This window comes from Pan troglodytes, chromosome 12 (genome assembly GCF_028858775.2).
Source record: "Pan troglodytes isolate AG18354 chromosome 12, NHGRI_mPanTro3-v2.0_pri, whole genome shotgun sequence".
In the NCBI taxonomy this organism is placed as follows: Eukaryota; Metazoa; Chordata; class Mammalia; order Primates; family Hominidae; genus Pan; species Pan troglodytes.
The window spans coordinates 49,322,703-49,344,212 of NC_072410.2; the positions used below are offsets into that span (position 1 = coordinate 49,322,703).

Consider the following 21,510-nt stretch of genomic DNA (forward strand, 5'->3'; position numbering starts at 1 on the left):
TTTCTGTAAACCTTCTTCATTTCTTTCATAACCCTCCAAAGAATCCATCTTTTGTTTCACCTCAATCTCAGCTGGAGCCCTTAAATAAACATTCTCAAAATAATGACTATCAGAAGTCAAGGGAAGCCCTTTTCCTCTTCTTTCCAACAAACAACACAAGAAAGAATATGACATTTTATGATGATGATGAGCAGCAACTTCACGTGGAAAGGAAAAACAGTCCTTACTGATTACACACGTTTCTGGGTGGTGCAAAGTTCCCTCTTTGTTCCATGGCACATAGGAAAAGGGGACACTAAAATTGTTACTTCCCTTGGGAATTTTATTTTTATCAATTGTGTCAGATGAATCTGAAAAAGAATCAGGGTACTTACTGGTTAAATATGTTTCTGCCTGCTTAGATGAATCTTCCTGTGTCCAATACTGCCCATATGAACAAGCAGCATCAAAATGGTCACTTCTTTTAGTAGCTATGTTTTCATCGGTTATGTCAGATGAAGTTGCAACTGAAACTTGATCTTTATCAGCTAAATTGTTTTCAGGCCACTGTGTATCTTTTCGTGTCTTCCATGACATATATGAACAAAGATCATCATAACGATCACAGTCTTTGGGAATTTTCAGCTCATCAACAGACGAAATAGTCTCTTCATTATTCCCTTGTTCAGAAGGTAAAAAAGGGCACTGAGACCCAACAGCTGTGCTGCCTATAAGCGGGTGCTGAGATACACTAAAGCGACTGCTTGCTAAGTCTGAGGCTACTTCTGCAGTAGCCTGGAATAAAGCTTCACTAACTTCCGATGGTCGAGAAGACCATTCAGTATCTTCAGACTTATCAGGAATTCCCCTGAGAATATATAGTTAAAAATAAATAAATACATAACATTAAAAACATTTAATTTTTAAGTACTAACACAAAAATACATATGTCACTGAAATCAAGTTTATTTGAAAAGTGTATTGAAAAACACAGCTCTCCTAATTTCAGACTCTCCTAAGATGGCTAATGACTGAGCAAAGCAAATTCTTTGTAACTAAAAGGTGAACTACCACCCTATAACCCTGATATTATCTCAGACTTCTCCTAAAACAATAGACACAGAATGTGATTTTCATAATGACGCCTACCATGATTTTTCATTTAATCTGCATTAACTTTTTTACTAGTCATCATTTATTGTGCTCTTGAAACCATGCAAGGCCAGGCACAGTGGCTCACACCTATGATCCCAGCACTTTGGGAGGCTGAGGCAGGAGGATCACCTAAAGCCAGGAGTTCAAGACAAGCCTTGGCAATACGGCAAGACCCTATCTCTACAAAAAAATTAAAAATTGGCTGGGCATGGTGGCACATGCCTGTAGTACTAGCTGCTGTGGAGGCTAAGGCAGGAGGATTGCTTGAGCCCAGAAGTTAGAGGTCACAGTGAGCCATGATGGCACCACTGCACTCCAGCCTGGGCAACAGAGCAAGACTCCATCTAAAAAAAAAAAAAAAAAGCAAACAAACAAAAAGAGAAAGAGAAAGAAACCACTCAAGAAGTGATCTATTCCCAAAACACAACAGTAACTTAATCATTAGTTGATGATCTAATGTGTATAGATCACTTTTCATAAAAGTGATATAAGGTAAATATATAGTATAAGGACAGAGGTTACTTTTTACTTTCTAAACATCTATAGTTTTTAATTTAAGGTGGGTTTTCAATTCTAAAAGAAGAAAACATATTCTTGAATAATTCCAAATATGTTTTGAAAATTCCAGACTTTTCTCCCATTATGACTATTCTAAAGGACATGAATTTGGAGTATCTGTTCATTTGGATATGTTTGTTCATAAAAATCTTCTTACTTCATATTGACACCTCCTATAAGGTAAGGAGAGCTAACTAGTCTCATTCAATAACAGCTGAACAAAATGAGAGTGCCAAACAAGTTAGTGGACAAGAAATAAATGCTTTCTGCAGAATAAGGGTGAGAGGGAGGAGAGAGATGATGGGCAGCAGATGGGGAGGTTTATAAGAAGGAAAATCCCGTGTGTCTTCTAAATTAAAATATGCCTGAAATGCCTGAATATATTAGGAATTATTTTTAAATAAACTACTGTCATCTGGTTCATCTCTACACATATGTTACTCTGCCAAATTAATATGCATCAAGTCTTAGTACAGGACTTTGTTACCTTCAGGGCTTGTCCTAAGAGTATCTAAGCCCCACCTCAAAGTCCCACCTTAGCCTGAAGTCACTAATATTAGTAAAAACATAGAACAAGAAATGAGAAAGGTTACATGCAAATAAATCATCCTACCTCAGAGATGCAAAACTTAGTTCACTTTGATGAAATAAAGAATCAGGCGCAAATTCTTGGTCTTGTGTCAAACAGGTCAGCAAAGGCAAATCAGGAGAAGCAAAGCTATCTTGTATGACTGTAAAGTTTCAAATATTAAATGCTGGGTAATGCTGAAAATTGATTATTTACTTACGTATATAATACTTTAAAGCACCTACATATGCTGCCATATGGAGAATTCTACAAGCATTAGAATAATAATATAAAAGCAACAGCAGTAGCAGCTACCATTTATTGAGAGTCTGACAAGGTCCAGGTGCTTAACACACAATATTTCATTTAATCCTCATGACAACCTTGAAAGATAGGTATTATTATATATATCTTATAGGTGAGGAAACATGATTACAAAACTTACAAAGCATTAAGTAACTTGTCCACATTCAAGTAGCTGAAATGCCAGAGTGAGATTTGAACCCAAGCATTTCAACTTTTAGCAAACGCTCTTAACTATTATGAGTGTTTCTTCCCATCTTACATAATATAGACTACACCCGTTATGTCAAAGCATAGCACAGGAGCTCCTGGGCCCTAAGACACTCTTAGCGGGTACCTAATGTCAAAATTTTATTCAAAATAATATTAAGATATCATATGCCTTATTCACTCCCATTCTCTCAAAAAGATACAGTGACATTTTCCAGAAGCTACAGAATGTATGATACAGCAACAGATTGAATACAGAAACAGACATGAGAGTCTTGATGTCTTCTATTATGTCAGACATTATAGAATTGTTTAAGTAAAACATGGCCATACTTCTAAACATTTTTGTATTGGAAAAGTTATTTTTTATAAAATATGTTTTCAATGAATTAATAAATACATTTTAAATGTTTCAGTTTTAATTTCTAATGTGGGAAATATCAATAACCCAAATAAACAAAAGCTCTTTGGAGTTGTCAGTAATTTTTAAAAGTGTAAAAGAATCCTGTTACCCAAAAAGTTTGAACTGCTGCTTTAGTGAAAAAAAAAAATTCTTGTGATTTCCTGAATGTTGACTTAAATCATTCTTATTTTAATCAGTATACTTTCTTGATTTCAGAATGCCTGCAACACTGTGTACAAAGTGAGGACTCCTCTCTCACACTACTGTTCCCCCTGAAATTACTGCAAATCTAGAGTTCACAGAGCTCACCATGTTGTCATCTGTCCTTTACTTAGTCAAAACACATACTGTCACTGCTTATATACCCTGCATAACTTCCATATAATTCATCACCCTCTTGTTTTAATCTTCAGTCTATCCACTTCCCATCTAAATTGTCAACTGTGTCTACTTTATCCATAGCTATATCCTCAGTGCCTAGCAAAGTACCTGCTACACTTAAAAGGTACTCAAAAGAGAGTTATTTATTTACTGAATGAATTAATTAAAAATGAAAAACTGATATATAACAATAACCTTTGCCACCAAGGAACAATTGGTACAGTTCCTCTTTGGTCTTGGCACAGAGAAGCAGTCTTAAACCTCCGTAACAGTCCTTCACCCCTCTAAAAACTCATGAAGAGTTTTTAACAAAGTCCCCAAATACACTAGAGCTAATGCTACAAGGGGGACCTTTGGGCAAGTAAAGCAAATTTACTATTTCCACTTAACTGTAGGCTGAGTATTTAAAGAATCTGACAGTCTTTTCTCAAAAAAAATTAGAGTTAACCCTAACCAGGTTTCAGAACCTACAGAAATCCTCAGTACCTAAAATAGCTATTTAAGTATAAGTAAGGAATAGTAAGTAACAAGTAAGTTATAAGCAGCATTTCAGCATCTCCTTAAATATTTAAGAATATCTCAGGGTGGAGTTGGACAGTTAAATCAGGTAAATAGGCAAATGTATTTGCTAAAGGAGCAGGCCAAAGCTGAAGAGTTAATGATTCTCAAGTGTACAACATTATCTGTGTGTGTGTGATGGGAAGGTGGTGTATTTTACTTGCCATGCCTTTTTCTTACAGCTTTCAACTGCTTCTTGTTTCCTCAAGTATGTATATCTGTTACTGGCTTGCATCCCTCTTTTTTGAGGTATCTAACCATTCTGGCACCAGCCATCATCAATGACATTTGCCATTGGCGAGAGCCTATTTATCACAATGTTAGTACTTATGCATAACAAAACAGCAATGATAAAATTTCCTCTGCCTATGAGATCCAGGAATCTACTCCAATAATTTAAAATGTTCTGCCCTAACTATAGTAAATGAGAAGCCAGAGTTATAAAACTTTACATTAGAAAACATTTTAGGTCACAAAGTACAATCTCCTCCCCAGTGCTAAAATCCTAATACAGAATTTTGCTAGACATTTTGCAGTGACATGAAGCTCACTTTTTGTCGTTGTTATATAGCCTTTTTCAGTATTAAATGGCTCTATTAGAAAGCTCTTTTTTACATCAATTTGAAAAATAGCTTTCCTTTAAGTTATGTATTCATTTTAAACTCCAGGAGTTAGCAAACCTTTTTTTATAAAGGGTCAGATGGTAAATATTTTCGGTTTTGTTGGTCATACATACTACTGTTGTTTGTTTTTACAATCCTTTAAAAATGCAAAAATCATTCTTAGCAGATGGACAGTACAAAATCAAGACTTGGCCTGTAAGCTATAGTTGGCAGACTCCTGCTCTACACCATTATAATACAAATCCCATGGTACTGTTATTTTCTGTTTACTGGACTGCCTTCCCAGAAGAGGAGGTAGCTTTCATCTATATACCCCTAGCATCAAACACATAGGAGGCACTTAGATATTTGTTACATGAATGAATAAAAAATAAGTTGCTTCCTTTTTAGCATAACAGCCCTTCAAATATTTGACCATAGCTAAGTCTTCTCTTTTGTCTATCAAAAGATAGTCCTCTCCTCCCACAAAGGTACTCTAATTTTGTCAACCTTTCTTAAAATGTGGACCTAAAATTGACTTTAATAATCCACATCATAGAATACGTTGGCACTAATACCTTGATTTGGATAGCATTAGTTTATGTTGGCAAAGAACTTGCTGAATTAAGTTCTATTCATGCTTCTCTACAAAACTATAAAACCATCTTCATAACTGAATCCCTTAATGATTTTAAAAGTACTTAAAGTTTATCTTTTATAAAGAGCTAATAAATCAGTTCCATACTAAACAGAGGAAAGCAGCAAGATCTACCTCAGACAAGCCACTCAACCTCTTTACCTCAATTTTTGGCTTGAAAGCTAAGGATAATAAATATGCCTTAATTAATTCTAAAAATCAAAAAGGTAAATATGAACATTTGTTTTTTGTTTTTTGTGGGGGATCATGGAGTCTCCATTGCTGAGATAACCAAAGTATACTATTCATCCCAAAAACTCTGCAAATTCAAGACTGAGGAGGCACACACAGTAGACAGTTATCACCTTTCTGCCTTCTGTGAGCAACGGGAAGTGATAAAATGAGAGGCAACTGCACACTTAATATAATTAGATCAGCTAGCCAGTAAAAAACAAACAAACAAAACAGAAATAAGCTAATCCCTCTGAGTAGGTCTCTACAGAGCTCCTTAACTCAAAAAGGGGAAAGTTACAAGACTTGCAGTCCCCGCAAAACTTACAACTGTGAGGTATTACTACTAGTTAAAATAAAGACGCATTACCTAGCAGTGGAGAACAGAAGAGATCTCTGTTGGGTTCCTTTACTTGATTTTCTGATTGCGTCAATATACCCTCCTCCAGAGAGGGGAAGTCTGTCACTTCAGTATCTTCCGTTCTCAAATTAAACCTGGTCTGGGATGTATCCAAGGTTTGGGAAGAGTCCATTTCTTGAGGAAGACAATGCCAAGATTCTGTTTTCTAGAAAAATTTTAAAGGAAAACATGCTAAGTCATTAACTGAGTTACCATACATATTAATATTTAGATGAAAATGTCCACTCATGTATTATATAGCTTCCTATTTAATGACATTCTCATCAAAGTATAGAAAATGTAAAGCTGTTGTTCTCACAATATTAACTACATTTTAGACCTCTTCCCATTACTACACATCTTTTTTTAACGCAAAAAAAACCTTTTATACTAAGTTTTATTGTACGCCGCTGCCAGTGTATATAAAACAATTACCCTTGTGAAATAGAAATTCATGAAAATTCAGAGAGGTAGATATTAAGGACTGACAAAAGTAGAAGTTTGTATATTCTGGCACATGTGTTTCGGGGATAAGCTTTTGTACAGGCTTCAAATGTAGCTCTCTTTTGAATATTCACTGTATCATGAGAAGTGGCTTGGGAAACCTCTGAAAGATTCATTTTACTACAAAAAGCAACAGACTTTCTGGGGTCTGAATGAATTTGTACTTGAAGATACTCCAGTCAGCAGAGAGTCATGTTAAGCGATCTGCAGACAGAATTGTTTCAAGTCTGCAGCTGCCTGGGAAATTTTTACACAGTTGAGCCGGGCCTTCAGCCAAAGCTGTTGAGCCACTTTCTTCGTGGCGGCGATGCTAGAGGGGCCAAACTTGGTGCACGCAAGGGCTGGGCCGATTCATGGGTCCTACTGAAGCATTCACTTCAGCTTTAGGTTTGGAATTCACTCGACTGAATTTTTATTAGCTCTACTAGTTTCTAAACGATCCCTGGCTCTTCTCAGTATATATAACATTATCATATCACCCATGAATGTGATACATTTGTCTCCTTCAAATATTTACTCTTAAATTAGTGGCAAGATCCAGAGAACTGCTTCTCAAACTACCTATAGGGAAGAACCAGTTTTTCCTACTTCCAATTCATCACATACTGACACTTTACTAAAATGCTAACAAAAATTAATGAGAAATAAGCTAATTTTTAAAACCAGTAAAAATAACTAGAAAAATGAAATTTAAAAGTCTTACTATAAGCCCAAGATATAAAACACAAGCCCAAATGTTTGATTTCTAGGTCTAAAAAAGATAAAATTACTCTATCCAACTACTATAAAAGTTTCTAAACACTTCCTCTCAATTTCTGTACTTATCTCTTGACAGACCAGTAACAAGCAAATCATGGACTGGCACCAATCTACAGATCACACTAAATAACAATGCTGAATTAAAGTCGTATTAAATACTAATGGTGACAAGTTTAAAAGGTATTTTCCTTTTGAATTTAATATTAGTTAATAATTAAGTATAGTCTATCATGATATGAAAGTATTTTCATTTTCAAATAATTTGATTAGAAATGAACACTAAATTAGCTCAAACTATGTTATAGCATCATTTTCCCCAATTAAACCTGATAAAGGATAGCAATAATTTTTTTTTTTAAGACAGGTTCTTGCTATGTTGCCCAGGCTGGACTCAAACTCTGGGCTAAAGCGCTTGATCCTCCCACCTCAGCCTCCCAAGTCAATAAATTTCTTTATATTGAAACATGTTCACATTTCTTACACAGCAGTGGTAGATCAGACGTTTAAATGTTTGCTAGCATATTCTTTAACATTTTCACACATATATGGTCACAACTAAGATTAATCAGTATTTTAGAATGCCCTCATTTTCTTGTTTCATAACGTTGTTCTGTATTTATTTAAGCAACTTCAATTTTCTTTAAAAATGTAAAAGATTTATCAGCGAATCTATTAGTTCCAAAAATCTTTTTGATAGCTGGTACTAACATAACTTTCTCAATTTCCTCCTCAGTAATCCTAGTCTACCTCTATAAAATACTCATAGTTTTGTAGAAAGTCTATTTCATTGAGATTTTTTTCGCAACTCTATTTACTAGGAATATATCTATTTTTTCTCCATTTCTTGAATTTAACAACTGTATTATATTTTACAACTTGTTTTTCTCTTTACCATGTTTCCTCTATTTGCAGTTTTTCTTTTTTTGTGTGTGTGAGACAGGCTTTTGCTCTGTTAACCAGGCCAGAATACAGTGGCACAATCTCAGCTCACTGCAACCTCTGCCTCCAGGCTCAAGTGATCCTGTCATCCTCAGTATCCTGAGTAGCTGGGACTACTGGCAGGCACTCAGTTAATTTTTTAAAAATTTTTGTAGAGACAGGGGTCTCACTATGTTGCCCAGGCTGGTCTGGACCTCCTAGAGTCAAGCGATTCCCCTGTCTTGGCCTCCCAAAGTGCTGGGATTACAAGTTTTTGAGTCTTTATGTAAAATCTTTGGTTAAATAATTAATTCATTCAATTTGCTTTATTTATTTAAATAAAAACATGGGAAAGTGGCATTATATTGACAGCAACTTTAGACATATAATGTATTTTCATTATTTTGTAAGTATTCCACTACTGGACTCTTCTTCCTTGATCAACTCAAATGTTTCTAAGAGAATATAGGTATCTTTTAATTCCCGAGTGGTCCAGAATCCATAAAAAGAAGATGTATTACAATTTACAAATATTTTCACAAACATTTTCCAACAAGACTTTTGTCTTTGAAGAGACATTTCCAATATTTAAAATTCATTAATAAAATGTTCATATAGTAAGTTTAAGAAAAAAAGATACCCACTATCCACTACATAATATCAGTTATACAAATACATGCAAAGAAAAAAATGTGGAGAGAAATATTCTAGAATATTAATGCTACATTTATGGAGTAGCAGACTTTTGACATTCCAAAATACCTCAATCCCTTCTACACTGAATAAATTAATCAGATCTATAACATCAAATTGCTACTGGAAACATGCTTTTCACCTTTCTGATACTTGAAAATAAAAGGAATATGAGAATGATTAATTTTACATTTTTTCTTTTGAGGGCACTCCATTCTATAGGGGACAGGTTAGTGAGCCAACAAAAGGTTTTAAAGCAGGAGAATTCCAATCATCTTGTGACTCACTAAAGCAAAAATCACTGGTCCCCTGACTCATCTCTTAGCCTCTCTGACCATGGTTTGAGCCTGTATCCCATAGTTCACTCCTCCCTAATAGTGACAGATGTATCCATTAGTCTTTCTGCCCATCCTCTGACCTCCACAGATCACTTACTCTCTAGTTCCTCTACTGCAATAATTTTTTAACTTCATGGAGACAACTATCCTATCACATTTATACTTTTCTTTATTCCTTTCTTATCTGTATTTCCTTCTTTGCCCCTCTGAGAGTTCAGAGCCATCCTTATAATCACTGCCTTGCAAACACCCTTAACTTTCTTGCGTTTTTCTCCCATTATCCTATTTGCTCAGCAAAAGCTAACACTGATGGAACCGTCTCCTTGCATGAATCCAATCAGCAGCACGTTGCTGGAGAAATCACACTCCCAAACTGACTGGTTTTTCTTTAAATTGATGTCACTAAACCTGAAGGGCACTCAATATTGCCTGGAAATCCTACTACATTTTCCTGGTGAGTTGAGATTTCATACCTTCCCTCCTCAGAACTATTGAACGCTCCTAATTTTCAACTGATGACCTTCAATAAGTGTAGAGCAGGAGAGAGGAACTCCCTTGTCTTCAACCACCAGATCTACAATCCCCATTACCAGATTTCTATCTTATGACTTGAAAATAAAAAAAAGTCACTCTGCCTCTCAAAGGCCTTCCTATCTCATTCAAATTTTTTTCAGTGATTTCCTTCCTATGTGATTCTCCCACTTTCCTTCACCCATTTTTCTCTCATTACTGAATCATTCCTCTCCTATGCAAACATATTCTTATAATTTCCCATTATAAACTGAATTTTTAAAACAACCTCTGTTCAACCTTTTTTAACTTTCTGCATTATGTATTTTCTTGATACATTTCAATCATCAAATATTCTTCGTGTTATACCTTTTAAATCAATATAAAAAGGCCAACAAATCTCTAAATATTTTTGACAGATGTGGGGAGGGACAACATATAAGCATTCTGACAAATACAAACAAATTTTGAGGGAGAAATAAAAGTCTGAGATACATCTTTGGGATTTATCAGTATACAGATGTATTTAAAGTCCTGGATCTGGATGAGACCGCGAACATTCCAACGTTTCAAGCAGAGGTTGAAAACTAAATGTGTATAGGGGTATGGGGGTAAGACAAATGAAGTAATCCATCCTGGAAGTGGAGAGTAATGGGATTTGTGGCTAACCATGCATGTTCACTTTAAAGTATTCTATTTCAAAAGTGTTAAAACATTATGCCAAAAAAAATGGTTTTTGAAAACCACATTTGAGTAATACTTGGGTCCACAGCTTACAAATTCTGATTCTAAGGTTTAACAAAGGAAGATAAAGCAGCAAAGGATACTGAGAGAGAACAGCCAGATGAGTAGAAAAAAAAAACAGAAGAACCCAAGAAAGGAAATAATTTAAAGAAGTTATGTAATGATTAATAATAGTATTAAATGCTATTTATCGTACCTAAGAGGAGGACAGAAAAGTATTCACTGTATTCAGCTACATAAATATTGCTGGTGATACTTCCTTTCAAAGAATTGGGGTCAGAACACAAAGTAGATCAAGTAGAAGAATAGGCAGATCCTAGCCAGTGTAATAAAGCAAAATAAAAAAAACGGAAAAAAAGAAATGACAAATCTATTTAAAAGTAAAAAACAAAACATAGTTAATATAACTCTGCATATAAAGTCCTAAAGAAAATATTTTTTTAAAAAAGCTACTAAAACTAGTAAGTGAGATTAGCAAGGTAATAGGACACAAGGTCAATATAAAAAGTCAATTATATTTCTATACACTTATAATGAATAATAGGAAATAGAAATTTCTAAAAATACCAGTAAGTCTAACAAAACGTGTAAGATTGGCACACTGAAGACAGCAAAACATTGATGAAGACATTAAAGAGAAATAATAAACTAAGAGAACTGTCATGTTTATGGATTAGAAAACTCAATATTGTTAAGATGTCAAAATTATCTTCAAATTGATTTATAGACTCAATGAAATCTTAATAAAAAATTCTAGCAGGCTTTTAAAATATAAATTGGGCAAGCTAATTCTAAAATTTATATAGAAATTCCAAGAATCTGAAATAATCAATTTTTAAAAAGAGGAACAAAGTGGGAAAACTCACACAACCTGATCTTAAGACAGTACAGTTATTAAGAGTGTAATATTGGCATGAGGACACATATGTAAATCAATGGAATAGTGTGCAGAAATAGACCCACATATATAAGGTCAATTAATTTTTTTACAAAGATGTCATGAAATCCACTGGAAAAAAAGATAGCAAATGGTGCTGGAATAACAATTACATATTCATATGTAAGAAAATACAGCTTGGATGCTTCCTTCACACCATATACAAAAACCAACTCAAAATGGATCTTAGACATAAATGTAAAACGTAAAACTACAAAACTTCTGAAAAAGCAGTTCTCAGTTGGGAGAGATTTTGACACGCCTCTCCCTTCAACCATGGAACATTTGGCAATGTCAGAAAGCATTCCGGATGGTTACAAATTGGGGGACTATTACTGGTATCTAGTGGGAAGAGGCCAGGAATGCTGTTAAAACATTTTAGGACACACAGGACAGACCCCCACTATGAAGAATTATTCAACCCAAAATGTCAATAGTGCCAAGGCTGAGAAACCCTGGTCTAGAAGAAAACATAGAAGAAAAATCTCAGTGACATAGGATTAGGCCAAGATTTCTCAGATAGTACACAAGAAATACAAACCAAAAAAGGAAAAAAAATCAATAAACAAGTTTCATCAAAATTAAAACTTCTGCCTTTCAAAGACAGGAGAATACAAAAACATGCCACAGACTGTCTCTGCAAAAGAAATAACTGATAAAGGACTTGCATCTAGAGCTATAAAGAACTCCCAAAGCTCAAAAAATGAAACAAACCAGCCATAAAAAATCAGGCAGAGATTTTAAGAGATCTCTCACTGAAGAAGAAACATGGAGGGCAAATAAGCACACAAAAAGATGCCATATATCATTAGTCATTAGAGAAATGAATGTTAAAATCACAGTGAGACACCATAATACATCTCCTAGAGTGTCTAAAATTAAAAAAAAAAAAAGAAAAGAAAAAAAGAAAAAACTGATGATACCAACAGCTGCCAAGAATGCAGGGCAATCAGAACTCTCATATACTACTAGGATACAAAATGGTACAGCCACTTTGGAAAAACAGTTTGGTACTTTCTTATAAAGTTAAACATACAATTACCTTATCACTCAACAAACCCATTCCTAGGGTTTTTTGTTGTTGTTGTTTTTTCTTTTTGAGACAGAGTCTCATTCTGTCACCCAGGCCAGAGTGCACTGGCGCCATCCTGACTCACTGCAACCTCCGCCTCCCAGGTTCAAGCGATTCTCCTGCCTCAGCCTCCCGAGTAGCTGGGATTACAGACATGTGCCACCACACCTGGCTAATTTTTATATTTTTAGTAGAGACGGGGTTTCTACGACACCATATTGGCCAGGCTGGTCTCAAACTCCTGACCTCAAGTGATCCACCCACTTCAGCCTCCCAAAGTGCTGGGATTACAGGTGTGAGCCACCACGCCCAGCCATTCCTAGGTATTTGCCAAGAGAAATGAAGCAGTATGTCTACCGAAAAACCTATACACAAATGGAATACTACTCAGTAATAAAAATTAAAGTGGACAAATTATTGATACATGCAACAACATGGATAAATCTCAAAAGCTAAGCCAAGTGAAAGAAGTCAGATTCAAAAGTCTACACACCGTATTATTCTGAAAAGGTAAAACTAAAGAGAAAGAAATTGGATAAGTAGTTGCCAGGGACTAGGAGTTGGGGAAGTGACTGACTACAAAGGGGCACACAGGAACTTTTTGTGACGTTCCTTTTTGTGAAGGCAGTGCTGTCTATCTCAAATGTGGTGGTGACTGCATGACTGTATACGTATGTCAAAGCTCACTTGACAAACTGTACACCTAAGAGAGTAAATTTTGATATGTTTAACTTATACCTACAATAAACCTGACTTTTTAAAAATGAGCATAGGATATCAGGAAACAGAAACAGAAAATGTATAGACAACTCTTAAAAATTTCACTGTAACAGGGAGCAGAATATTGACCGAAGCAGTAGCCGGAAGGGAAGAGAGGACGAGACATTTGTAGTAAAGTAGCTGGTGATGACAAAGTCTAGATAGACTGTGATCATGGGATGAGTAACTACTTACAGGTAGGAGAAGACTGGAAGGAGGTATGGAAGTAAAGATCACTGGAGATTAGATGAAATATATGAGAACTTCAGGCACTGAATGGGAAATGTATGCTGAAGTGAAAGAAACCAATAAAAGAGAGGAAGACAATGTAGCAAGAGCTAGTTTTCCATGAATAAATAAAGGTAACTCAGATGACAGTAACAAAGATGAACAACGATAGAATAAGAAGGAAGTGAACTAGAAAGCGGCATAATGTTCCAGCTATTCTGACGAACCCAGGTGTAAAGGATGAAATGAAGTGCTTTAGGGTCCATCATGGTTCGTATTGTATGAAACAGGAAAAAAAGGAAGACATCAATTTTTGGACTGTGCTCTACCGAAAATATGCCCTCAGAGAATATTATTTAGAAATATGACCCAGTATTAGTTTCCTAGGGCTGCTATAACAAAGTGACACAAACTAGGTGGCTTAAAACAACAGAAATTATCTCGCAGTTCTGGAGGCCAGAAGTCTGAAATCAAGGTGTTGGCAGGGTCATGCTCCCTCTGAAGCCCCTAGGGGAGGGTCCTTCCTTGCTACTTCTACCTTCTGGAAGCCCCAGGCATTCCCTGGATGTGGCAGCATAATTCCAATTTCTGCCTCCATCTTCACACGGCCATCTTCTCCTTGTATGTTTTTCTCCTCACATGGTGCTTTCCTCTTTCATAAGGACACCAGTTAGATTGGATTAAGAGCAAACCCTACTCCAGTGTGAGCTTAAATAATTACACCTGCAATCACCAATAAGGTCACATTCTGAGGTACTGGGGATTAGGACTGCAACATATAATTTGGGAGGGCACAATTCGACCCAAAACAATCCTCTTCCATTTAATGGCCCCAGGTACTATGTTTTTTATGGTCAGAGATTGTCTTAACTACTTTGCCTCAGTGATAGTGTATCTCCCTTCCTCCATATCTTGCATCTAACAGGTAATCACTGCAATTTAAAGAAAACTGAAGGTAACAGGAGAAATCTGATACTCAAGTTATTAATCAACCTTAAATATTTAACCATTATTAGTAACACTACATTTTTCCTCCAATAACTCTACATGAGCTTTTTTCCTATCTGCTCGTGATCGTTTCATTTCTTCAAAGTTTATAACTATGTTCTAGAAAAGTGGTTCTCAAAGTGTAGTCCAAAAATCCCTGAGGGTCACTGACACCCTTTCAGGGACTGAATGACAGCCTCCTTTCCCTAACTCCTTTTTCATCTATGTAAGGCCAGATTGTCTTTATATACTTCAACCAAAACAATACATCCCAACAAATGAAATGCAGAGCAGACTGAGAATCCAGCTATGATAGGTAATTTATGTATCAAAATGACTGGATCATGGAGTGTCCAGATACTTGGTTAAACACAATTTTGGATATGTCTGTGAGGTGTGTGTATGTGTGTGGTATTTTTTGTTTTTTTTTGGGGGGGTTTTTTTGTTTTTTTTTTTGAGACAAGTCTTGCTCCATCGCCCAGGCTGGAGTGCAGTGGCACAACCTCAGCTCACTGCAACCTCCACCTCCTGGGTTCAAGCGATTCTCTTGCCTCAGCCTCCCAAGTAGCCGCAATTACAGGTGTGCACCACCACGCCTGGCTAATTTTTGTATTTTTAGTAGAGACAGTGTTTCACTATGTTGGCCAGGCTGGTCTTGAACTCCTGACCTCAGGTGATCCACCCACCTCAGCCTCCCAAAGTGCTGGGATTACAGGCGTTAGCCACTGTTCCTGGCCTGTGAGGTGTGTATGAATGAGATTAACATTTGAATCTGGAAACTAAGTAAAGCAGGTTACCCTCTCCAATGTGGGTAGGCCTGATCCAGTACCTTGAAGGCCTAAATACAACAAAAGGCTGAGCAAGAGAGAATGTGTTCTCTCTGCCTGATGGTCTTCCAGCTGGAGGGTATTCTACCTGCAGATTCAGATCAAAACTTAACACCACTGGTGCTCCTGGTTCTCAAGCCTTTGGACTTGAATTGGAACTATACCATCAGCCCTCCTGGGGCTCCAGCTTGCAGATCTTGGGACTTCTCAGTCTTCATGATCACATAAGCCAATTCTATATAATAAATATCAATAAAGATATATATATATACACACACACACACACACATACACACACAGATGTGTATAGATAGATAGATGTATCTATCTCCAACCTATTGGTTCTGTTTCTCTGGAGAACCCTGAATAATATACCAACTGAGTTCTAGTAAGCCGGAATTTAAACAATGCTATTCTTCCAACTAATTTTTTTGTTTTGGAAAATAGTCATTTTTTACTTTAAAATATACTATTTATGGTAATATGTAATAGGTTTGTTCTTTCAAAATAAATTTTAAAATAGTTTTAAATGTTTTAATTTCTTGTATGCTAAATATCTATATAGATAATCCACATAAACAAAAGCTCTTAAGAATACTTGTGAAGAATATAAAGAGTCCTGAGGACAGGCACAGCGGCTCATGCCTGTAATCTCAATAGTTTTAGGAGGCCGAGGCAAGAGGATCACTTAAGGCCAGGAATGAGAGACCAGCCCAGTAAACACAGAGACCCCCATCTCTATAAAAAATTTTTAAACTAAAAATAAAAATAAGAGTCCTGAGACTCGCCTTCAAAAAAAGTGAACTGCTCTTCTACATATACATAAAGTTTACAACAATCTATTAGAAAAATAGAATATTTGGCCAAGAGTGGTGGCTCACTCCTGTAATCCTAGCACTTTGGGAGGCCAAGGCGAAGGATCATTTGAGGCCAAGAGCTCAAGACCAGCCTGGGCAACAAAGCGAGACTCCATCTATAAAAAATTTTTTAAAAATAATTAGGTGGGTTTGATGGTATATGTCTGTAGTCCCAGCTACTCAAGAGGCTCAGGCAGGAGGATTACTTGATCCCAGAAGTTGGAGGGTGCAGTAAGCTATGATCATGCCACTGCCCTCCAGCCTGGGTGACAGAGTGAGACCCTGTCTTAAAAAAAAAAAAAAAAGACAAGAAAACAAAACATAATATTAACGAATATTAATTTATTTTTCCATTCTTCATAGCTAAATCAGAATTTCTTGTGCTGCTTATTAAAAAAAAAAGTTAGCCAGTTACAGAAGACATACCTGATCATCCCCAGAACCCTGCTGAGCTGTTGTTTCCAAACAGACCACATTAGTGTCAGAAATTTGTGTTCTACTATTACCTTGATATACTATCTGTTGCCATACATGACAGGTCAATGGAACAATCTGAAAATCAAAAGCAGGCTTAAATAGAGTAATAACACAATCACTATGATTACACAACAAAAATAAACTAATATTTAGACCATACTTCCCAGTTTATAAAGCCCTTTCACATATACGACATTTTGATTTCACAACCATTATACAAGCTATTATCCTTAAGGTTACTCAGTTAGGACACAGCATACTTTTGCATAAACCACAGCAGTTCCTTAACCTCCTTTACCCATAGAGGTAAAAGCAGCAAACAGAAACAAGCAAGTTGTCTATTTTTAAATCTTACTGGTTGAGACAGTTAAAAATCAACCCCAATAATAGGGACTGAAATCAACTCATAGCACAAGAAGTGGGAACAAAAGTCAGAATCATTTTGTGAAGTAAGGGGTTGGAGCAGCGCTCTCCTACTAGTGAAAGAAGGCAATAAAAGTTGTGACCATAGCCAAAGGCTGAAGGAACACAAATGGACAGATTACAGGCAATAAAACAAAAATGACCTGGTCAAGCCACCCACTGGTTCAGGGACTGGTTCTTGAGATTTTTCCCAATAACCCTGAAGAATAAGAACCCAGAGCTTCCAATATAAGATTTCCTTCTAAAGAAGATGCCATAAAGGACAAAGCAGAAACAACCACAAAAAGAGCAGGTAGAGAAGAATGCACACAAAGAGAAAAAAAAATAACCCTCTTACTAAAAATCAGATTACAAACTATACTTCCAAAGGACTTTAAAATAGTATCTCAGATCCTCCAACAGATAAAGAAAGATACAAAGTGCACAGTGGCTCACACCTGTAATCCCAGCACTTTGGGAGGCCAAGGCAGGAGGATCACCTGAGGTCAGGAGTTCCAGACCAGCCTGGCCAACATAGCAAAACCCCGTCTCTACTAAAAATACAAGAATTAGCCGGGCGTGATGGCATGCACCTGTAAAAGGGAAAATTAAAACATTCACAAAAGCTGAGAGAGTTCATTACCACTAGACCTCACCTGGAAGAAATGCTAATGGCAGTCCTTCAAGTTGAAATTAAAGGATGCTAGATAGTAACTTTAAGCCATAGGAAAATATAAAGTTCTCTGGTAAAGGTAAATATATGGACAAATATAAAAACATTATTTTAATTCTGGTGAGTAACTCCACCTTAATTCTTTTATAGGATTTAAAAGACAAAAGCATAAAAATTAACTATAAATCTACATGCTATGATTTGAGTATCTGTCCCCTCTAAAACTCATGTTAAAACTTAATCCGCAATGTGGCAGTATTGAGAGGTAGAACCTTTCAGAGGTGATTGGGTCATGAGGGATCTGGGCTCTCATGAATGAATTAATCATGAGGGCAGATCTGAACGGCTTAATGACTTGATGGATTAATGGCTTATCATGAGAGTGGACTGGTAGCTTTATAAGAAGAGGAAGAGAGACCTGAGCTAGCATGCCCAACCCCCTCACCATGTGCCCTGCACCACCTCAGGATTCTGCAGAGTCCCCATCAGCAAGAAGGCCCTCATCAGGCCCTCACCCTTGACCTTGGATTTCTCAGCCTCCATAACTTTTTAAAATAAACTACCCAGTTTCAAGTATTGTTATAAGCAAGAGAAAACAAACTAAGAAAGTATGTTAATGATTAAACAATATATAAACATGTTACTTGTGACACCAGTAAAATGTTGTTAACAGGGTACTAATGACTTTGGCCAGGTGCGGTGGCTCATGCCTGTAATCCAGCACTTTGGGAGGCAAGGCGAGTGGATCACTTGAGGTCAGGAGTTTGAGACCAGCCTGGCCAACAATGGCGAAACCCCATCTCTGCTAAAAATGTAAACATTAGTCAGGCATGGTGACCTGTGCCTGTAGTCCCAGCTACTTGGGAGACTAAGACAGGAGAACCACTTGAACCCGGGAGGTGGAGGTTGGGGGGCAAAGCTATAAAGGACTAGAGTTTTTATATGTGATTGAAGTGAAGTTGTTACTAGTTTAAACAGGTTTTTACCCTCCTAAGAAGTTTTATGATATTCTCATGGTAACTACAATGAAAATAGCTATAGAATATACACAAAAGGAAATAAGAGAATCAAAATATATCCCTACCAAAAAAATTGACTAAACACAAAGAAAGGTAGAAGGGGAGGAAATGAAAAACAAGCTATGAAAGGACAAAGAAATTACCAAAAAAAAAAAAAAACCCATAGGATTAAAAAACAGGACCCAACTATATGCTGTTTAAAAGACACTTTGGAACTAAGGACACACACAGGATCTAAGTAAAAAGATTCAAAAAGATATTCCATGCAAATGGTAACCAAAAGAGAGCAATAGCAGCAACACTAATATCAGACAAAATACATTTTTAAACAAAACTGATACCATAGACAAAGGAGAACACTATGGGGTCAATGCACAAATAAGATATAATAATTATATATGTGTCAGACATTGGAGCTCCTAAATACTTAAAGCAAACATTGATAAAATTGAAGGGAGCTCTCCAAAAACAGTGAGAAACTTCAATAACCAACTTTCCATGATGGATAGAATGAGATCAATAAGGAAAGAAAAGACCTGAACAGCACTACAGACCAATTGGACCTAACATACATATACAGAACACTCCACCCAACAACAGCACAATATACATTCTTCTCAAGTGCACGTGAAACATTCCCCAGGATACACCACATGTTGGCCACAAAGTATTAGGTATCTTTTCTGATCACAACAGAATGAAACTTGAAGGTAGCTGCAGAAAGAAAAGTGGAAAATCAAGAAATTTATAGAAATTAAACAACAAACTCTTAAAAAGACAATGGGTCACGGAAGAAGTAACAAAGGAAATAATACATTAAGACAAAAATTAAAGCACAAAATACCAAAGCTTATTGAATGTAGCAAAAGTAGGACTAAGAAGGTAATCTACAGTCGTAAATGCCTATATTAAAAAAAAAAAAATTCATGTCAATTATCTAACATTACACCTTGAAGAACTAGAAAAAGAAACTAAACCCAAAGTGATCAGAAGGAAAAAATAAGATTAGAGCAAAGATAAAGAAAAGAGAATAGAAAAACAGTAGGAAAAAATCAAGAAAACCAATAGTTATTTGAAAATATCAACAAAACTGACAAACCTTTAGCTAGACTGACTGAGGAAAAAAAAAAAGACCTCAAATAACTAAATTCAGAAATGAAAGAGGGGACATGACAACCAATGCCATAGAAATAAAAAGGATCATAGGAGAATACTATGAACAACTGTACTCCAACTAATTGGACAGCCTAGAAGAAACAGATCAATTCCTAGAAACACACAGCCTACCAAGACTGAGTAACATGAAAAAATAAGAAAATCTCAACAGACCAACAACAAGGAAATTGAATCAATAATCCAAAACCTCCCAAAAAAGAAAAGCCCATGGCCAGGCGCAGTGGCTCACACCTGTAATCCCAGTACTTTGGGAGGCCAAGGCAGGAGAAATGCTTGAGCTCAGGAGTTAGAGACCAGCCTGGGCAACATGGTGAGATCCCGTCTCTACTAAAAATACAACGAAAATAGCTGGACATGGTGGTGCTTGCCTGTGGTAACAGTTACTTGGGAGGCTGAGGTAGGAGGACTGCTTGAGCCTGGAGGGCAGAGGTTGCAGTGAGCTGAGATTGCACCACTGCACTCCAGCCTGGGTGACAAAGTAAGACCCTGTCTCAAAAAAAAAAAAAAAAAAAAGTCCAGGACAAGAAAGCTTCACTGGAGAATTCTACCATACATTTAAAGAAGAATTAACACCAATCCTCCTGAAACAATCCCAAAAAATTGCACAGGAGGGAACATTCCAAATCATTCTATGAGGCCAGCATTATCCTGATACCAAAGTCAGACAAAGACATTAGAAGACTATAAACCAGTATCCTTGACGACTATTGATGTAAAAATCCTCAAGAAAATATTACCAATAAGAATTCAGCAGTACATTAAAAGGATTACACACCATGACCAAGTGGAATTCTTGGAATACAAGGATGGTTCAACATACAAAAATTCATCAGGGTAATACACCACATTAATGGAAGGACAAAAACCACATGATCATCTCAAATGAAACACAAATAGCACTTCACAAAATTCAACACCCTTTCATTATTTAAAAAAAAAAAAAGTCAACAGACTATAAACAGAAGAAAACTACCTCAACATAATAAAAGCTATATGTCCCACAGCTCATATCATACTCAATGGTGAAAAACTGAAAACATTTCCTCTAAGATCAGAAGCAAGACAAAGATGCTTGCTCTCACCCTTCTACTCAACATAGCACTGGAAATCCTACTAAAGCAATTAGGCAAGAAAAAGAAATATAAATTGAAAGGAAAAAGTCCTATATACTGAAAACCCCCAAAGACTAAAATCGACACTGTTAGAATAAATAGGCCAGGCACAGTGGCTCACACCTGTAATCCCAGCACTTTGGGAGGCCAAGGCGGGTGGATCACTTGAGGTCAGGAGTTTGAGACCACCCTGACTAGCAATGGTGAAACCCCATCTCTGCTAAAAATGTAAACATTAGCCAGGTGTGGCAGCGCGCCTGTAGTCCTAGCTATTTGCGAAGCTGAGGCAGGAGAATCACTTGAACCCAGGAGGTGGAGGTTGCAGTGAGCAGGGATCGAGCCACTGCACTCCACCCTGGGCAACAGAGTGAGACTCTGTCTCAAAAAGAAAAAAGAATAAACCCAGTAAAGCCGCAGGATACAAAATCAATACATGAACATCAGTTGCACTTCTGTACACAAATAACTACTTATACGAAAAAGAAATCAAGAAAACCATCCCACTTATGATAGCATCAAAAAACAAAATAAAA

The 21,510-nt window shown here is 36.5% G+C and overlaps 1 protein-coding gene and 1 pseudogene across 11 annotated transcripts in view; both read right to left on the reverse strand.

Annotated features, from left to right (window-relative positions):
• ALMS1 (ALMS1 centrosome and basal body associated protein) overlaps positions 1-21,510 on the reverse strand; it is a 259,158-nt gene that overhangs the window by 219,526 nt on the left and 18,122 nt on the right. For all 11 annotated transcript variants that reach the window (XR_008546450.2, XR_010149365.1, XR_010149367.1 and 8 more), the window contains exons 2-4: positions 5,956-6,151; positions 2,306-2,423; positions 375-847 (exon numbers count right to left, since the gene is read on the reverse strand). Coding sequence is in view for 5 of the 11 variants with exons in the window: in XM_016948786.3 (XP_016804275.3) it covers positions 375-847; positions 2,306-2,423; positions 5,956-6,151 (787 nt within the window). In the remaining 6 variants the exon portion in view is untranslated. The remainder of the gene's footprint in view (positions 1-374; positions 848-2,305; positions 2,424-5,955; positions 6,152-21,510) is intronic.
• On the reverse strand, positions 6,529-6,840 carry LOC107971247 (guanine nucleotide-binding protein G(I)/G(S)/G(O) subunit gamma-5B-like; annotated as a pseudogene).